Here is a 14354-nt window from a genome sequence, read left to right on the forward strand (position 1 = left end):
TAAACAGAGATTAACGCACACGATTGTAAACGAACACACGAAGTCGAACTACACGAGATTCTCTAAACTCTGGGAAGGTTTTGTCGGCCCATTGAGTTAGTTTACGCCATAGACTAGAATGGTTTACACATGGGCAGCTAACTGTTTGCTTGCCAGTAGATGGTAGGGCGAAAAATACCGGGAATTAACCTTTCAGGGCTCTTATCGCCATCATGTTGAAATCTAAAACCTTCGTTAAGAAGACCCGGTCGGGTGGGGTGATGAAGATAGTGCGTGAGCATTATTTGAGAGATGATATTTGGTGCGGGAGCGAGGCTTGCACCGAATGCAAACAGGAGTCCACGGTGCTGCAGAAAGACGCGTGTATTGAGAGTAATCTCTGCTCCTACCCTCATTATCTGATCCCTGACACGAATGTGGTGCTACATCAGGTAAAAAGAAAAAAAAAAGCAGTTTTCCACTTCCCCTGGATTTCCAATTTCATACGTGTACTCAAAGAGAGATAGCAGTCTAATATGACGACTTATAGACATCGCCATATAATCTTACACACAAAGTTGTAGCCCCAGTCATTTATTAGGTAATACAACCTAACACCTCATGTATTATGATAATGCACGAGAGCTGAAAATAGGGTTTAACAGACCTCATGATATATGAGTGTGAATGAATAGCACTTCTTCTGGTTATCATAGTGATATTTTCCTTTTCACACAGCTGTATACTCTGCTTTGTGTGTCTTTTTATGACTACAATATTGGTGTGTTAACCAGTTGCATTGGTGGTCTAACATACATGTAGGTGATTCCTTGATTTAAGCAGTCAAAGCAATCATAATATCCCATTTATTATTATTATTATTATTATTATTTTTGAGAAGTTACATCTGAACAAGTCTGATTCGCCTTCCACCTTGTTTTTACATTTTCTGTGTCCTGCAGATTGACGTGTTGGAGGATCCAATGATACGTAATGTGATTATCCTTCAGACTGTGCTGCAGGAGGTACGCCACCGCAGTGCACCAGTCTATAAACGCCTGAAGGACATCATACACGAGAAAGAGAAACACTTCTACACCTTTACCAATGAACACCGCAGGTACAAAGACACCACTGACTTTTTTACTGTGTCACAACAGATTACTTGCATGATAATAACACATAAAAAGTAAAAGCATACAGAGGTGATCACTGGCAAAATACATTGGCCAGTTGCACATGAAGGTAGGTTTGTACTTGTTACCCTTGAACATTTATCCTCATAATTTCTGTTCCTCCAGAGAAACATTTATTGAACGTGAACCAGGGGAGAGCGCCAATGACCGCAACGACCGTGCAATCCGTGTGGCAGCCAAGTGGTACAGCCAGCACCTGAAGATGTTTGAGTCTGACACAGATGGGCTCAAGGTGGTCCTCCTCACCAATGACCAGGGAAACAAGCAGAAGGCAGAGGAGAGTGACCTGCTGGTGTACAAATGTACTTTGATACAGTAACAGTACAAAACTCTGTGCAATAAGAATACACATCCGGTTGGATACAAGCTTTCAGGCAGCATCAGTTGTGTGTATCCCTTTGTCACACACATTTATTCACTTACTTTCTAGGTGAAGAGTACATCAAGAGTCTAATAGCGAATCCTGAGCTTGTGGATCGTCTGGCATTGTCCAGTGATGACAAGGTAAACACACACAATCCACAAGAATTTGAACCTGTATCTACTGTTTTCACCCCTTCCGTTGGTTTGTGCTACACTATGGGACATCATTATATCTTTTTTTCTCTTTCTCTTGATTTCTTCTCCTCTCCTCCTGCAGAATGAGATCACGAGCAGTAAGGTGTTATTCCCAGAACACCTCCCCCTGTCCAGGATCCAAGCAGGAATTAAGAGTGGCTCCTTCCTTCAGGGCACCTTTAGAGCCAGCAGGGACAACTATCTGGAAGCCACAGTCTTTGTCCAGGGAGAGGGAGAAGACAGCACAGAGGTGTGTGTGTGTGTGTGTACATTTGTCAGAACAATTATCCAGAATCTGGAAATGTAAGGTTTTAAGTAAGCTGATTCACAACAAGTTAATAGACTATCAAGGTTCTGTACTGTCCCTTCTACTTGCTGCCAGGTTCTCATCCAGGGTCTTCAGAACCTCAACAGAGCAGTGCACCAAGATGTGGTAGCTGTGCAGCTGCTGCCGCGGAATCAGTGGGTGGCACCCTCCTCAGTCGTGCTGCAGGATGAAGGCACAGCGAAGGACGATGATGTTGAAGAAGAGGAGGAAGAGAAAGCAGTGAGTTGGGGTTTGACTTAAAGGAAGGGCAGTTAGACTGGTTTTGTCTCTGCTGACAGTTGAATGATATATCTATATGCTGAATGCTCTTATTTTTTTTACTGTGTAACCATGATAAGCTGGTTGCAGCCACTTTAATGTCCTCCATGTCGCTGTGTGTCTGAGCAGTTGAGGATATCGGCAGCTGAAGCAGCCAGGAAACCCACAGGAAAAGTTGTGGGAATCATCAAAAGGAACTGGAGGCCATTCTGTGGCATGCTCAATGTCTCCCAGATTAAAGAGGTGAGTTTAGACAACTCTATTAAACTCAGTTACTACCATCTTGTTAGAGATACAGGACTTTGTATGTATGTTTCTGTACAACAGGTCTCCCTCTCAGACTATAAAGACTATATCTGTTGATCTGTCTTTACTGTATACTGTACAAACTGTCTAGCAACTTCCTTTTCCTCAACACTGACCATCCCTTTTCTTTTCTGTTCAGTCAACCCGCCACCTTTTCACCCCAGCAGACCGCCGCATCCCTCGCATTCGTATCGAAACGCGTCAGGCATCCACACTGGCAGGACAGCGGATCATGGTGGCCATCGACGGCTGGCCCAAACACTCCAGATATCCAAATGTGAGTTGGAATCTCCTCAGACTGTCAAGTATTTGAGGCTTAGATGTCCTACTGTGAGTGATTGCATATCTACTTGCCAAATTTTGTTGCTCATGCCACAGTTCTCTAGCGTGACAGGTAATAATATTGTATAAAAAACAAGTTTGTGCAGAAAGAGAGATTGTTTCCCCCCCCCCCTCTTTGTCAGGGTCACTTTGTGCGCAGTCTGGGCGGAGCAGGGGAGAAGAACACAGAGGAGGAGGTGCTGCTGCTGGAGCATGACGTCCCTCACCAGGCTTTCTCTCAGGCTGTGCTCAGCTTCCTTCCCAAGATGCCGTGGGCCATCACACCAGAGGTAACGGGATACACAGTGTAGTATTCTGTTCCCAGTTTTGTCAAGCAGTGAGACTATCTGCCTATAAGTTGTAAGCACATATGAACCAGTATTTTAATCTGAATGTGTGTTACAGGACATGGTGAGGAGAGAGGACCTGAGGCATCTGACAGTATGCAGCGTGGATCCTCCAGGATGTACAGACATAGACGATGCCCTGCATTGCAGAGAGCTGGAAAATGGAAACCTTGAGGTACACATATTCTACACATTAAGTAGCAGTAGTGAGTTATGTGTGTCTATATTTCATATGAGTTCCTCTGCATGTTATTTGTTTGCTGTAGGTGGGGGTCCACATCGCCGACGTCAGTCACTTCATCAGACCTGGCAACGCTCTGGACAAAGAGGCTGCCAACCGTGGCACCACTGTCTACTTGTGTGGCAAGGTGAGGAGACCCAGACACATGAAGTTAAATCCTAATCAGTTATCACAACATGAGACTTTAAACTTCACTACTTGGGATTAAATTCACTGTCTTAACAACTGACGAGCATTGAAATTTTCAGTATTGTGACAACTAACATGCTTGCCTTGATAGTTGACTTAAGAATTTTTATCTATTCTTAAAAAGCTATTTGGCTCCAAAAAGCTGAGATAAAGCGATTTACCTATGTTTGATGTTGTGTCCAACAGAGGATTGACATGGTTCCTGAGCTGCTCAGCTCCAATCTTTGTTCTCTACGCTCTAACGTGGAGAGGTGAGCACTGAACTACACACACACATACACACACACATATCAGTGCTCCAACTCTTCCCAAATGTTCCAGTGAAAGTCCAGTGTGCTTTATACTTGAACTCTAATTAAAGCATCAAGTTAAAAGACTTGCAGTTCTATAGTCAAACTGTTGTTTGACCCTGCTCGCTTTTCTTTCATCAGACTGGCTTTCTCGTGTATCTGGGAGATGAACCATGAGGCTGAAATTCTAAAGACACGGTTCACAAAAAGTGTCATTAACTCCAAGGTACAGTGCTAAGATGCAGACAAACAACCACAGACAATACAGTGACTATTTTCTGGCATGATTTGCCATCCAGGTTATACTGTTATATCATCTTTATTTTCTCTTTTATTTTTCTCTCTATCGTGTGACCTGGTCCAGGCATCTCTGACCTATGCTGAGGCCCAGATGAGAATCGATGATACCACCAAGAATGACGATACCACAAAGAGCCTGCGGGGTCTCAACAAACTAGCCAAAATCCTCAAGAGGCGGAGGATAGAGAAAGGGTAGGAAGAATGTATTTACAAAATGTGGGATAGCACATTGTAATGCTTTGGGCTGAAAATGCTGTTGGCTAGTGATTTTGTTTTTGTTTTTATATTTGTTTTTATATACTTTTTATATTTGTCTATACATGGCTCAGTTACTCTCATAATGAGGACACATGCATTCACTGACAACTGATCAGAACTCCTATAATGACAAAATATTTAAACCTCACTGTATTTAACATGAATTGTGCTCTGTATTGTATTTGATGTCCCTCAGGGCGTTAACGCTGTCATCCTTAGAGGTCCGTTTCCACATGGACAGTGAAACCCACGACCCCATTGACCTCCAGACCAAAGAACTCATGTAGGCAACTTCAAAAAGGAGCATTTTTCATAATCCTTTTGAACCTTTTCTCTATCAAAGCTTTTTTTAGCGTGTCGTGCTGTGTTTTGGATGTCTGTAGATAAACTAATCTCTCACTTATTAGGGAGACAAACTCCATGGTGGAGGAGTTCATGTTGCTGGCCAACATTTCAGTTGCCCAGAAGATTTATGATGAATTTTCAGAGTGTGCTCTGCTGAGGAAACATCCAGCGCCTCCTCCATCCAACTACGACATCCTGCTCAAGGCTGCAAAGTCCAAGGTGAGTGAAGACAGATGGTCCTGCATAAACATTGCTTCACTTTTCAAGTTATATCCTTTTTGAATTGAATTCATTTGCCCTGTTATGAAAGGAGGATGTAACTTAAGAAGGTGAGCTGAGTCAACATTTAAGAGGGAATATGCTTTTATTTCGTACTTCCAGTGGTCAGAAATGTTGCCAAGAGACAAGCAGCTCTACAACTGGACAGTACAGAAGTATTTACAGGCACAAAAGCAAACAACCCAGTAAATCAGTGGTTCCTAGCCTGGGGGTCGGCCTTTTTTTTTTTGTAATTTTTTTTTTTATGTCTTATCAGGATGTTGTGATCCACACGGATTCAGCCAAGGCTCTGGCTGACTCTCTTGACGTGGCCAAAGTGGACGGCTTCCCGTACTTTAACACGCTACTGCGCATCTTGGCCACTCGCTGCATGATGCAGGCTGTCTATTTTTGTTCTGGCATGGACAGCGATTTCCACCACTATGGTCTTGCCTCACCCATTTATACACACTTCACATCACCTATTAGGAGGTATGAAAACAGATAACTCTACAGATCTTGACTAAATGCGTGAGGTCGGGCCTTTAAAACAAAGATGTGTGCGCAATTGCCAAACCAGCCTGCAGCTCTGTCTAAACTCCATGTCATCCATATTGTTCCCTCTTTCTCTTTCTCCTGTTCACCTGCTTTGCTACACAGGTATGCAGATATTATAGTGCACCGTCTGCTGGCAGTGGCTATTGGAGCAGACAGCACCTACCCAGATTTAATGGACAAACATAAGCAGTCAGCCCTCTGCAACAACCTCAACTACAGACATAAAATGGCTCAGTACGCACAGAGGGCATCTGTGGCCTTCCACACACAGGTAAACACATATGGACACAGTGGTTCGATTTATGTTAACTTGTTTGGGGCTTATATTTTGAGGAGAACACTGCGTAAATTCATGCTTTTAACACAAATGATCTCTTTGCAGTTGTTCTTCAAGAGCCGAGGCATCCTTAACGAAGAGGGATTTGTTCTGTTTGTGAGGAAGAACGCCATCATTGTACTCATCCCAAAGTTTGGCCTGGAGGGAACAGTCTTCTTTGACGGCAAGGACAAAACTGCCCCAAACCTTGTCTATGATGAAGAGGTATAAACTCTTACTTGAATTCATTTCACTTTACAACATTTGAAAATAAAAGCAGTGACTAGTTTGTGCTTTAGTAACCTAATTTCTTCATATATATGTTTTTACAAATTATTTGATAAGTGTTTAAAACATCTTTTTGCGTTTAGGGGCCCACTCTGACTATAGAGCAGCACACCTTCCACATATTTGACAAGGTGAAAGTCACAATCAGCCTGGACGACTCCAATATTCAGCACCAGAAGATCCGCATGGCTCTGATTGATCCTGTGGTAAGGACTGATTACAGTGGACTTGGGTTTCCTACTTTAACACTTAGTTCACTTCTGGTACTACTATGGTTACTTTTTATATCTTTAATTTTAGCCTAAAAGATTTCTTTTCTCCTGTTTTGTGATTCAGCTAATCAACTGTAGCATTTCAAATTATTTTAAAGGGGAGTTTAACAAGCTGTTTTCAGTTAGTCCTAATAAGAAAACATTTAACGTAACATTGCATACATCTGCTTCAGCTCGTTCTACAAGTTCATTGTCTTTATTTCAGATCTCTGGTGTGAGTGTTCCAGCCCCAGATGTTGGACCACAGGCCAAGAAACCAAAGCTGGACCAATGACGAAGAAAGCAACAGAGTAATTCACCAGAACCACCAGCTGATCTTGCAGATGAAGAATTAGTAAAAGTTCATAAAAGAGAGAGTTTGGACTCTTTGATGCATTGACACAGTTAACTGTTATATTTTGAGCAAATGTGTCCATTTTAATATGTCTGCCACAGTGAAACCACTCTGCTCTTGATTTTACATGATTTAAAACACACACAAATGCAGTATAACTTGTCAACTAGAAGGCAACTCAGTCATTAAAGTGTTTTTTTTTTTTTACCTACATGGTTCTGTGTGTTTTGTCGGACTAGCATGAAACTTTATTTGTAAAACCTAAAGAACTTGTGGTGAAAGTGTTTCATAGCGCTGACAGAGCTTAGTCATTGCTATCCACAGCCTTGTTAGCTACCCTGAGTTAAGAGTTATGTACAAAACGAAGTATAAGTATTCTCACTATCAATATTTGACAATTTTCATCATTCAAAATTAGAAGTAAATTCATCACCTCCCCTCCAATTATTTAATCCTACTAGACAAAATGCTTTATATATATTATATACCAAAGTACTCAGTCCTGAAATGAAATGTTGTAGAGACATCCCAGCTCAAAAATAGTGTGTCCTCAAGTCAGACAAAGAATTCAAGTCAATTTAATGTGGCAACGATCCAGCCCATGTTTAAAATATTGAAAAATGGTAAACAAATGGCTCAATCAGCTTTTGATAAACAAGTAGCATTATTCAGTGCGTGTTACGTTGGAATAAATATTCTAACGATCCAAATAAGATCCACAAGTAACCTGAAATTTAACAATTCTTACTCATTCAGTGAAAGGGAAAAAAAAGCTCTTGTGATATAAAAACATCATGATAAAGTTTTATAAAAACATAAATACAGCTACAAATCTGATGTCATCTGAAAGTCAATCACGTCAGCACCAAATAAAATGAATGAAATGATGGCATTAGCATCAATACAGCATTCAAGGAGGTTACTGTTGTGCAAGTTTTATACAGAATTGACTTTTTTCTTCCCCTTTAACCAGACCAGTACACTGGATTTTGTTTAGAATTATAGAGTTTCAAGTGTCTTGCAGTGGGACTAAGATGGGTTTCTCCCTTCTAAACCGTGATAAAACATACTGTGGTAAAGCATTTTCTTTTAGTCCTGCAACTTGAACTTTAAACCTTAAAAGAACAAATAACCACTTACGAAACCCTTCACCTCTGTTCATTGTTCATATAACAGTTGGCACCATTCACCCTAACCAAATTAATTCAACATTAATGCTTCAATCATATTGTAAACGTTGTATTTGACTGCAAAATCATCATTGCAAGCTTCCACTGGAGCAGGCGTCCCTTCGCTCAGTGGTGAGGATAAAATACCTGGAGAATAATAAACTTCATTTTAGTATGATGAAAAGGAAAATGAGAAAGACCTTGAAATAATAAAGCTTTTCAGCATGCATTCTTTAACAGTAAAGTCTACAAAATAGTTGAGTAGTACATTTTAAATAAGTGCAGCTATTGTATTAGGTAAGGTACAAACTTGCATATCCATATCCACAACCCTGTGTATGTCTGTAAAGGGTGAACAGTACCTTTACTTTAGTGTGTCTAGTGAGTTGGAGGGCTTCCTCTGCCAGGTTTGAACTGAAGGACTCTTTGCTGTGACTATCTGAGCTGAGGCCATCAATAAGACTGACGGTGCCTGCTGAGGTAGTGTTGTACCCACTGTCCACCTGAACAAAAGCAAAAGGGAGTTTGTCAGAAATATCCAATTAGACTGTGAAATAACCAGCAAGACCAATCATGATAATCATGTTAAATGTAAAGTGAAACAGGGCACTGCTCCCACAAACCTGCATGCTGGAATCGTAGCGTATGCTGCTTCCCTCTGCCAGAAGAGATACAAACATCTGAGAGCTTTCCGTTCCCGACACATTGCCCATACGAGAGCTGGTCAGCTGTCCCGAAAGCCCCCCAGCTTCCTCCTCTTCCTCTTCCTCCAGTCTCCCTTCTATTCCAGTCTCCTTGTCCTCCTCCATTTTCACAGGTTCCATAACATCCAGGCTAACTCTCTCAGTGTCAGTGGAGTGAGCATTGTTCCGGACCAGGGGTGACAATGGGTCTAGCTCCATAGAGGGGAGAGAGGAAGAGGAGGAGGAGGAGGGGAGTTGGTCCTCCACCTCCTGATGGTCTTGGACCCTAGGGTTGAGGATGGGGGAGATGAGGGGAGGGGAGGCCCAGCAGCGGACTCTGGGCCTGGGCTTGGGTCTGGAATTGTGCTGGGGCTCACTGTGGCAATGGAGCTGGTGTGGGGAGCAGCTGCGGATGGGAGAGCAACCTTCAACAAATGGACTCTCGTTGCAAGAAGTAACATCCACAACCAGGGGAACACCGTGTGGAGTCAAATTGCTCGGCTGCTTCCTCTCAGCTAGAGACAGAACACAGATTTATGTTAGGAAAAAAATAGCTGACATCACATTTTTAAAAATGTTTCCAATTCTACTTTATTTTGGAAATTACAAAATTTGGTTACGAAACAAATGGTCTACCTGAGCCTGTGGGCGTGCGTGTTGTATGTGCAACAATAGGAGAAATTGTGGGGGAGACCAGTCCTGCAGGAGACGACCTATCAGGGAAAAGAGGACTGTTGATGCTGCCGAGGCTGCAGTCACGGAAGCGGCCATGCTGGATGGGACTGGATGAGAACTGACCCTGTAGTTAAGACAATGCAAATTAATTTTCATTAACAGTGTTAACGGATGTTAATGTAACTTAAATGAACAGTTTGATCCAAATGCAAAAACACTTCTCCACTCACCGTAGAGGGAGTTGGCGCTGACACACCACAGGACAAAGGGGAGGAAAAGACAGATGATCTGGCTTCTCCCTCAGAACCTTCAACCCCACATACAGCTTCCTGTCCCCGGGTTAGAGAAAGCTTCTCCTGCCTGACATGGCTTCTCTCCGGGCTCGGAGGGCTGGAACTGTCAGAGCCACTGTAACTGCCCTGGCCATCGAGGAAGAGTTTTCGTCGTAAAGAGGAGGAACTAAGACTCTCCTGCACAGCATCGCATGGTTCCTCGTAGCGGTAATATTCGCCTGAGGAAAGGGAAGAAACAGACAGACAAACATGAGGACTCGACGGTAGAATACACGCTTATGCTCTGAATTTATTGTGCTGGCATTTATTGAGAGGCTTACCTAGTACTTTCTCCAAATCAAAAGCCAAAGGTAACGAAAGGGTTGTCTGACAAGCAACTGTACAACAAACATGATGGAGAGAAATCAAACACAACTTAGGAAACGTTGAAAAGAAAGAAGAGATAGAGCACTATTTGCAGAAAATAATGTGGACACGCCAACCTGTGATTTTTTCTGGCTCTTCTGCAATCATTGGAGACACAGAACCTACAGGGTGCAAACAAAACAATAAAATGAGAATGAAATGCTTAAAAAATGCTTTAAAAATATGCAAAAGCAGAATACAAAATGAAAGACAAATACCAGGATAAAAAGGGACATAAATCTAACTATAGAAGAATTTCAGGAGATAACTTACTTTTCTTACACATCTGAGGGGCTTTACGAGCGTTTGGTGCTGCCCAGGGGGATGGCACGATGGCTCCTTTGGTGAAAAACTTAATTGGGGGACACATAAATGATACACTTACAAAACGAATCTATAAATCATTAAAATTTTACACCCCTGTCATTGTACAATAGGATTAGATTTAATTGGGATCCCATACCTGCTCAATAGCATTCTGACGCTTCTCCTCAATGTCAGAATCCATCCTAGATGTTTCAAAGAAAAAAAGTTTTGTCACTTGAATTCCCTGCCATCTTTAATGTGCATACAATTGTATCTATCTGCCACAACTATTGTGTTTCAGTACGTACCTTGTCTGGCTGAGGTAAAAAGACTGTCGCTGGATTTCCTCTGGGTCTATGTGCACAGGTAGAAGACTGGCCATTTCATCAATAGACCAGTTAAACTTGGGTGGAGTCTGGGGGACAGACAGATGAGGAATTGAATAAAAGACTATATATTCCTTACAGCAGAGCAAGACTTGTGGACGTAAAACAGCGTTTAGACATTGGCAGAAAAGGTGTTTCTCTGTGCGTGTGCCATACTGCAGTAGGTAAGATTTGAGGTGATAGGTGCGGGTAGTGTGTTCAAACTTACAGCTTTACAAGACTTGGACTTGAAGACAGACGGACTTGGCACCAAGGGTTCACGGAGGTGGTGGTAGTCATTAGGACTCTCAAAGGGGTTTCTTATGTAAGGCCTGCCCGGAGTCTCTGGGGTGATCTGTAGCTCAACATGGTCCCCCATCTTAGCTAACAACAAGGAAAAGGAAAAATTGCAGGAATAAAATTGTGAAATCATAAGAACATAATTCAAAAGTCCGTCTGTATCTAGTTAGCTTGGTGTGTTAGCTAAATTACTTCCCCTGTTTCTATAGCGTTAACGAGCTTTCGAAAGACGTAACTATTGTACAAAGTGTTAACAATGTTATGTTACACAAAACTTTACTTAAACAATTCAAGGTACTTTTAAATATTAACTTTATGCGTTTCATTGTTGGTACTTACAATTGTTGATGAGCCAGGACTGTGAACACACAGCTAAAAAACAACTTCCATTGAGGCAGCGACAGAGAGGTTCAAACGTTTATTTCAATTTCGCCCACAGGGCCCGCTAGCCAATAGGAATGCCGCAGGAAGTTCCTGGAAGCCAATCAAAACAGAAATGCATGTCGTCACTTCCTCCGCCAGTTTCGCTAGTGAGTTTAGCAGGCTAAATAGCTAACTGGCTACTAATGTTGACTTTTAATGATTTATAATATTTGGAGATATTGTCTAAAATGAATGCAAAACGTTTAAAGTCTAGCTGAACCCTTTGCAATAGCTTACCTAGTCTTCTATCGCGCCAGAGACCTCTTCAAGTCTTATTTGTTAGCCACCTGCTAGCAAGCGTTGGCTAATTATATTCATTTAACATCATGGCAAGTGCAGCGAGTGCTAACCTAAATGCAGTCCGGGAGACAATGGACGGTAAATATATAGATGTTTATCTGATATACTTGCAAAATAACTTCAGTAGCAAATAAACTGGCTTGTTTTTTCTAACCCCTAAATTATCGTTTTGGTCACAAATAGAGCGTGCAGCAGTCAGGTTTTACTGCTACAAAATCTGAATAGGTTTAACAGGTCAACTTCTTCCCGCAACAGTGCTGCTGGAGATTTCCAGGTTGCTGAACACTGGTTTGGATATGGAGTCTCTGTCCATATGTGTGAGACTGTGCGAGCAAGGCATCAACCCAGAAGCCCTGTCGGCTGTCATCAAGGAACTGCGTAAAGCATCTGAGTCTCTCAAGGTACAGAAACTGCCCCAGATAGAGCAGTATTGTTGGAAAGAATGGTTTTTGTTGTAGGGACAGAGGTGATTTAAACTCCTTGGTTATATCCTAGCCTCGGTTTTCACTATTCAAATGAGGGATGTTGATCATCAGTCAATTATTTTTTGAAAAAAAAAATAACCTATGATCAGTTAAGTACTGAGAAATAGAGGAGGTGAAATAAATAGATCATTACAAGCACATAAAATTACAATAATATAAGAATATATACAGTAAGACAATTAAAAAATATGTATCAGCTGTCAGAGATTCTGCCTTGCCATTTGAATATCTCTGGGTGTATTAGGCAATTATGATGTGCTTCAGAGCAATACTGGATCTTTGCTATTTGATGGGTTATCTTGTTTTTTAAGATAGTTGGTTAATTATCCCAAAAGAGATATTGTTGTTTCGTTATTCTATCCATAAACATTTACCTGATTTTCCAGAAAACAAATCATAACTCATTTTAAAATTGCACATGCATTATGGTAGTCTACCTATATCTCCTTCTCCTAACAGGTTTGTACTACTGAATTTGGCTATCTCTGTCATCTTTTCATGAGTACGTGCACTCTTGAACCATAATATCTGTTTTTATGCTAAACAAAGTGATATTTTTGATGTGGAACTTAAATATTCTGATTGACAGCATAATTAAGGGAACATTTCAATCACTATCAAAGACAGCTGCTAATAGGAAAATATCTTGTCATTTAGACAACAGGGATGATAAGTTGTCATCACAGAGAGTCTGTAAAAAGTCAAATATGCACAATGTGAGTCCCTAATATTTGTTTTGGTATAGCTTTTGTGTTTTTCTCACTTTATCAAGCTTCCAGGTATCCTTTCCCTCTCTTTTATTTTACCTCAATTTTGCAAACATATTTCAGAATTTGGCTTTGTCCTGTGGCTATAAAACAGGCGTAGTGAGAAAAATATAATGATCTAATCATGATTCATGATGATGCATCACCACTGTATCTGCATTTTCTCTCTCAGGCTTCTGAAAACTCTGTAAACTGAGGATGAAAACAGATAACCCCAGTTTGGGACCTTTAATGGGATCATGCCCTGTTCCTGGATCTGTACCATGGGCTCTCCAGCCAGTCAGATTTGTGTTTGTGTTGGAAGCCTGTCATCTGCACCTCCTCAGTGACAAATATACTCCTATTGTGTGCTTTGACTTGTGTCAGAGTTTTTGTGTCGAGGTATCAGCCCCAGTCCACTTCCCAAACACAAGTTCTCTCCCAATATGAACACAAAGCCTTTCTCCCTTGAGGCTTCCTCCAAGTTTCTCCTACCGCCATTTGTAAATTGTAAGGTCAGAGAGGTATTAGCGTTGTCATTCTGCCTTAATTTAAAAGCATAACTTAAATTTCTGACAGTCAACTTATGTTGCACTTTTGAGGAGGAAATGTATTTTGTTTTGTTTTTTATATCTATAATTTGTTAAAAATTGTTGTTGTTCATTGTTCATTTTGTGTAAGTTTAAAGCATTTCTAACTCAATCCTTTTGCCATTTCTATTGTCCACATAACCATTAATAATGGAAGAAACTGTAAATTAAAATGTTGCAGTCAGCAGCCACCAGGTGGTGTTGTGTCATTCTTATTACAGTCTGAGGTATAGGTCTTCACTGGGTGATTCGAACTGTCCAAGTGTCCAGTCTCATGGGTTCTCCTCATACTGTTGTTTAACCGCAATTAAATACTGTGATCTCATCAGATAGTTTTTAAAATCACAGTTTCACATTAATTTGTTTTTTTGTGTCTTGATCCCATTTTAGAAAGCAGCAAAGCATTTTTAACAGGCCTCTTGTTATTAGAAGCTGAATTTTCTGAAGCATTTTACAAAGGAAATGATCTTTCCTGTCACACTAGGTGAAAGGGGCAAATATATTGGTAGAACACTGCACAGCACAATAGAAAACAGACTGTGCAGAAGTGATCACATCCACAGCCAACATACTTTACAAAAGAGAAGACACGAACAAGGGTCATTCATTACAGCAGGATGTCCTGAAATCTTGACCTCCCTCATGTTTGTACTCTATCCACAAAAAAGTATT

General features: G+C 41.2%; 3 protein-coding genes across 3 annotated transcripts; 2 read left to right on the forward strand and 1 right to left on the reverse strand.

Annotated features, from left to right (window-relative positions):
- Window positions 1-92: 92 nt before the first annotated feature.
- On the forward strand, window positions 93-7147 carry dis3 (DIS3 exosome endoribonuclease and 3'-5' exoribonuclease). The gene is made up of 21 exons (XM_018696864.2): window positions 93-431; window positions 942-1099; window positions 1281-1477; window positions 1606-1679; window positions 1816-1983; window positions 2116-2280; window positions 2449-2562; window positions 2765-2902; window positions 3090-3236; window positions 3352-3468; window positions 3560-3661; window positions 3910-3974; window positions 4155-4239; window positions 4378-4505; window positions 4768-4854; window positions 4979-5135; window positions 5452-5666; window positions 5835-6003; window positions 6115-6273; window positions 6420-6542; window positions 6814-7147. Exons 1-21 carry the CDS (start codon window positions 213-215, stop codon window positions 6880-6882), a joined length of 2856 nt encoding a protein of 951 aa, XP_018552380.1. The 5' UTR covers window positions 93-212; the 3' UTR covers window positions 6883-7147.
- A 357-nt stretch (window positions 7148-7504) lies between these two features.
- Window positions 7505-11596, reverse strand: bora (bora aurora kinase A activator). The gene is made up of 12 exons (XM_018696868.2): window positions 11478-11596; window positions 11068-11222; window positions 10782-10888; window positions 10631-10676; window positions 10441-10519; window positions 10245-10289; window positions 10083-10139; window positions 9700-9980; window positions 9431-9593; window positions 8735-9309; window positions 8474-8614; window positions 7505-8258 (listed from the first exon to the last, which is right to left on the reverse strand). Exons 2-12 carry the CDS (start codon window positions 11215-11217, stop codon window positions 8238-8240), a joined length of 1665 nt encoding a protein of 554 aa, XP_018552384.1. The 5' UTR covers window positions 11218-11222; window positions 11478-11596; the 3' UTR covers window positions 7505-8237.
- Window positions 11597-11652: 56 nt separating this feature from the next.
- Window positions 11653-13873, forward strand: mzt1 (mitotic spindle organizing protein 1). Its single transcript, XM_018696869.2, has 3 exons — window positions 11653-11939; window positions 12117-12262; window positions 13286-13873. Exons 1-3 carry the CDS (start codon window positions 11888-11890, stop codon window positions 13307-13309), a joined length of 222 nt encoding a protein of 73 aa, XP_018552385.1. The 5' UTR covers window positions 11653-11887; the 3' UTR covers window positions 13310-13873.
- Window positions 13874-14354: the final 481 nt, after the last annotated feature.

The sequence above is a fragment of the Lates calcarifer genome, linkage group LG16_LG22, assembly GCF_001640805.2.
Source record: "Lates calcarifer isolate ASB-BC8 linkage group LG16_LG22, TLL_Latcal_v3, whole genome shotgun sequence".
NCBI classification, from domain to species: Eukaryota; Metazoa; Chordata; class Actinopteri; family Centropomidae; genus Lates; species Lates calcarifer.

Coding starts and splice junctions, on each gene's coding strand:
- dis3 (XM_018696864.2), top strand. CDS start 213: ATGTTGAAATCTAAAACCTTCGTTAAGAAGACCCGGTCGGGTGGGGTG. Junction 2,281..2,448: donor AAGAGGAGGAAGAGAAAGCA/GTGAGTTGGGGT, acceptor GTGTCTGAGCAG/TTGAGGATATCGGCAGCTGA. Junction 3,975..4,154: donor CTACGCTCTAACGTGGAGAG/GTGAGCACTGAA, acceptor TTCTTTCATCAG/ACTGGCTTTCTCGTGTATCT.
- bora (XM_018696868.2), bottom strand. CDS start 11,217: ATGGGGGACCATGTTGAGCTACAGATCACCCCAGAGACTCCGGGCAGG. Junction 10,520..10,630: donor GTCAGAATGCTATTGAGCAG/GTATGGGATCCC, acceptor CCCCCAATTAAG/TTTTTCACCAAAGGAGCCAT. Junction 9,310..9,430: donor ACGCACGCCCACAGGCTCAG/GTAGACCATTTG, acceptor TTCTGTCTCTAG/CTGAGAGGAAGCAGCCGAGC.
- mzt1 (XM_018696869.2), top strand. CDS start 11,888: ATGGCAAGTGCAGCGAGTGCTAACCTAAATGCAGTCCGGGAGACAATG. Junction 11,940..12,116: donor AGTCCGGGAGACAATGGACG/GTAAATATATAG, acceptor TTCCCGCAACAG/TGCTGCTGGAGATTTCCAGG. Junction 12,263..13,285: donor AAGCATCTGAGTCTCTCAAG/GTACAGAAACTG, acceptor TTTCTCTCTCAG/GCTTCTGAAAACTCTGTAAA.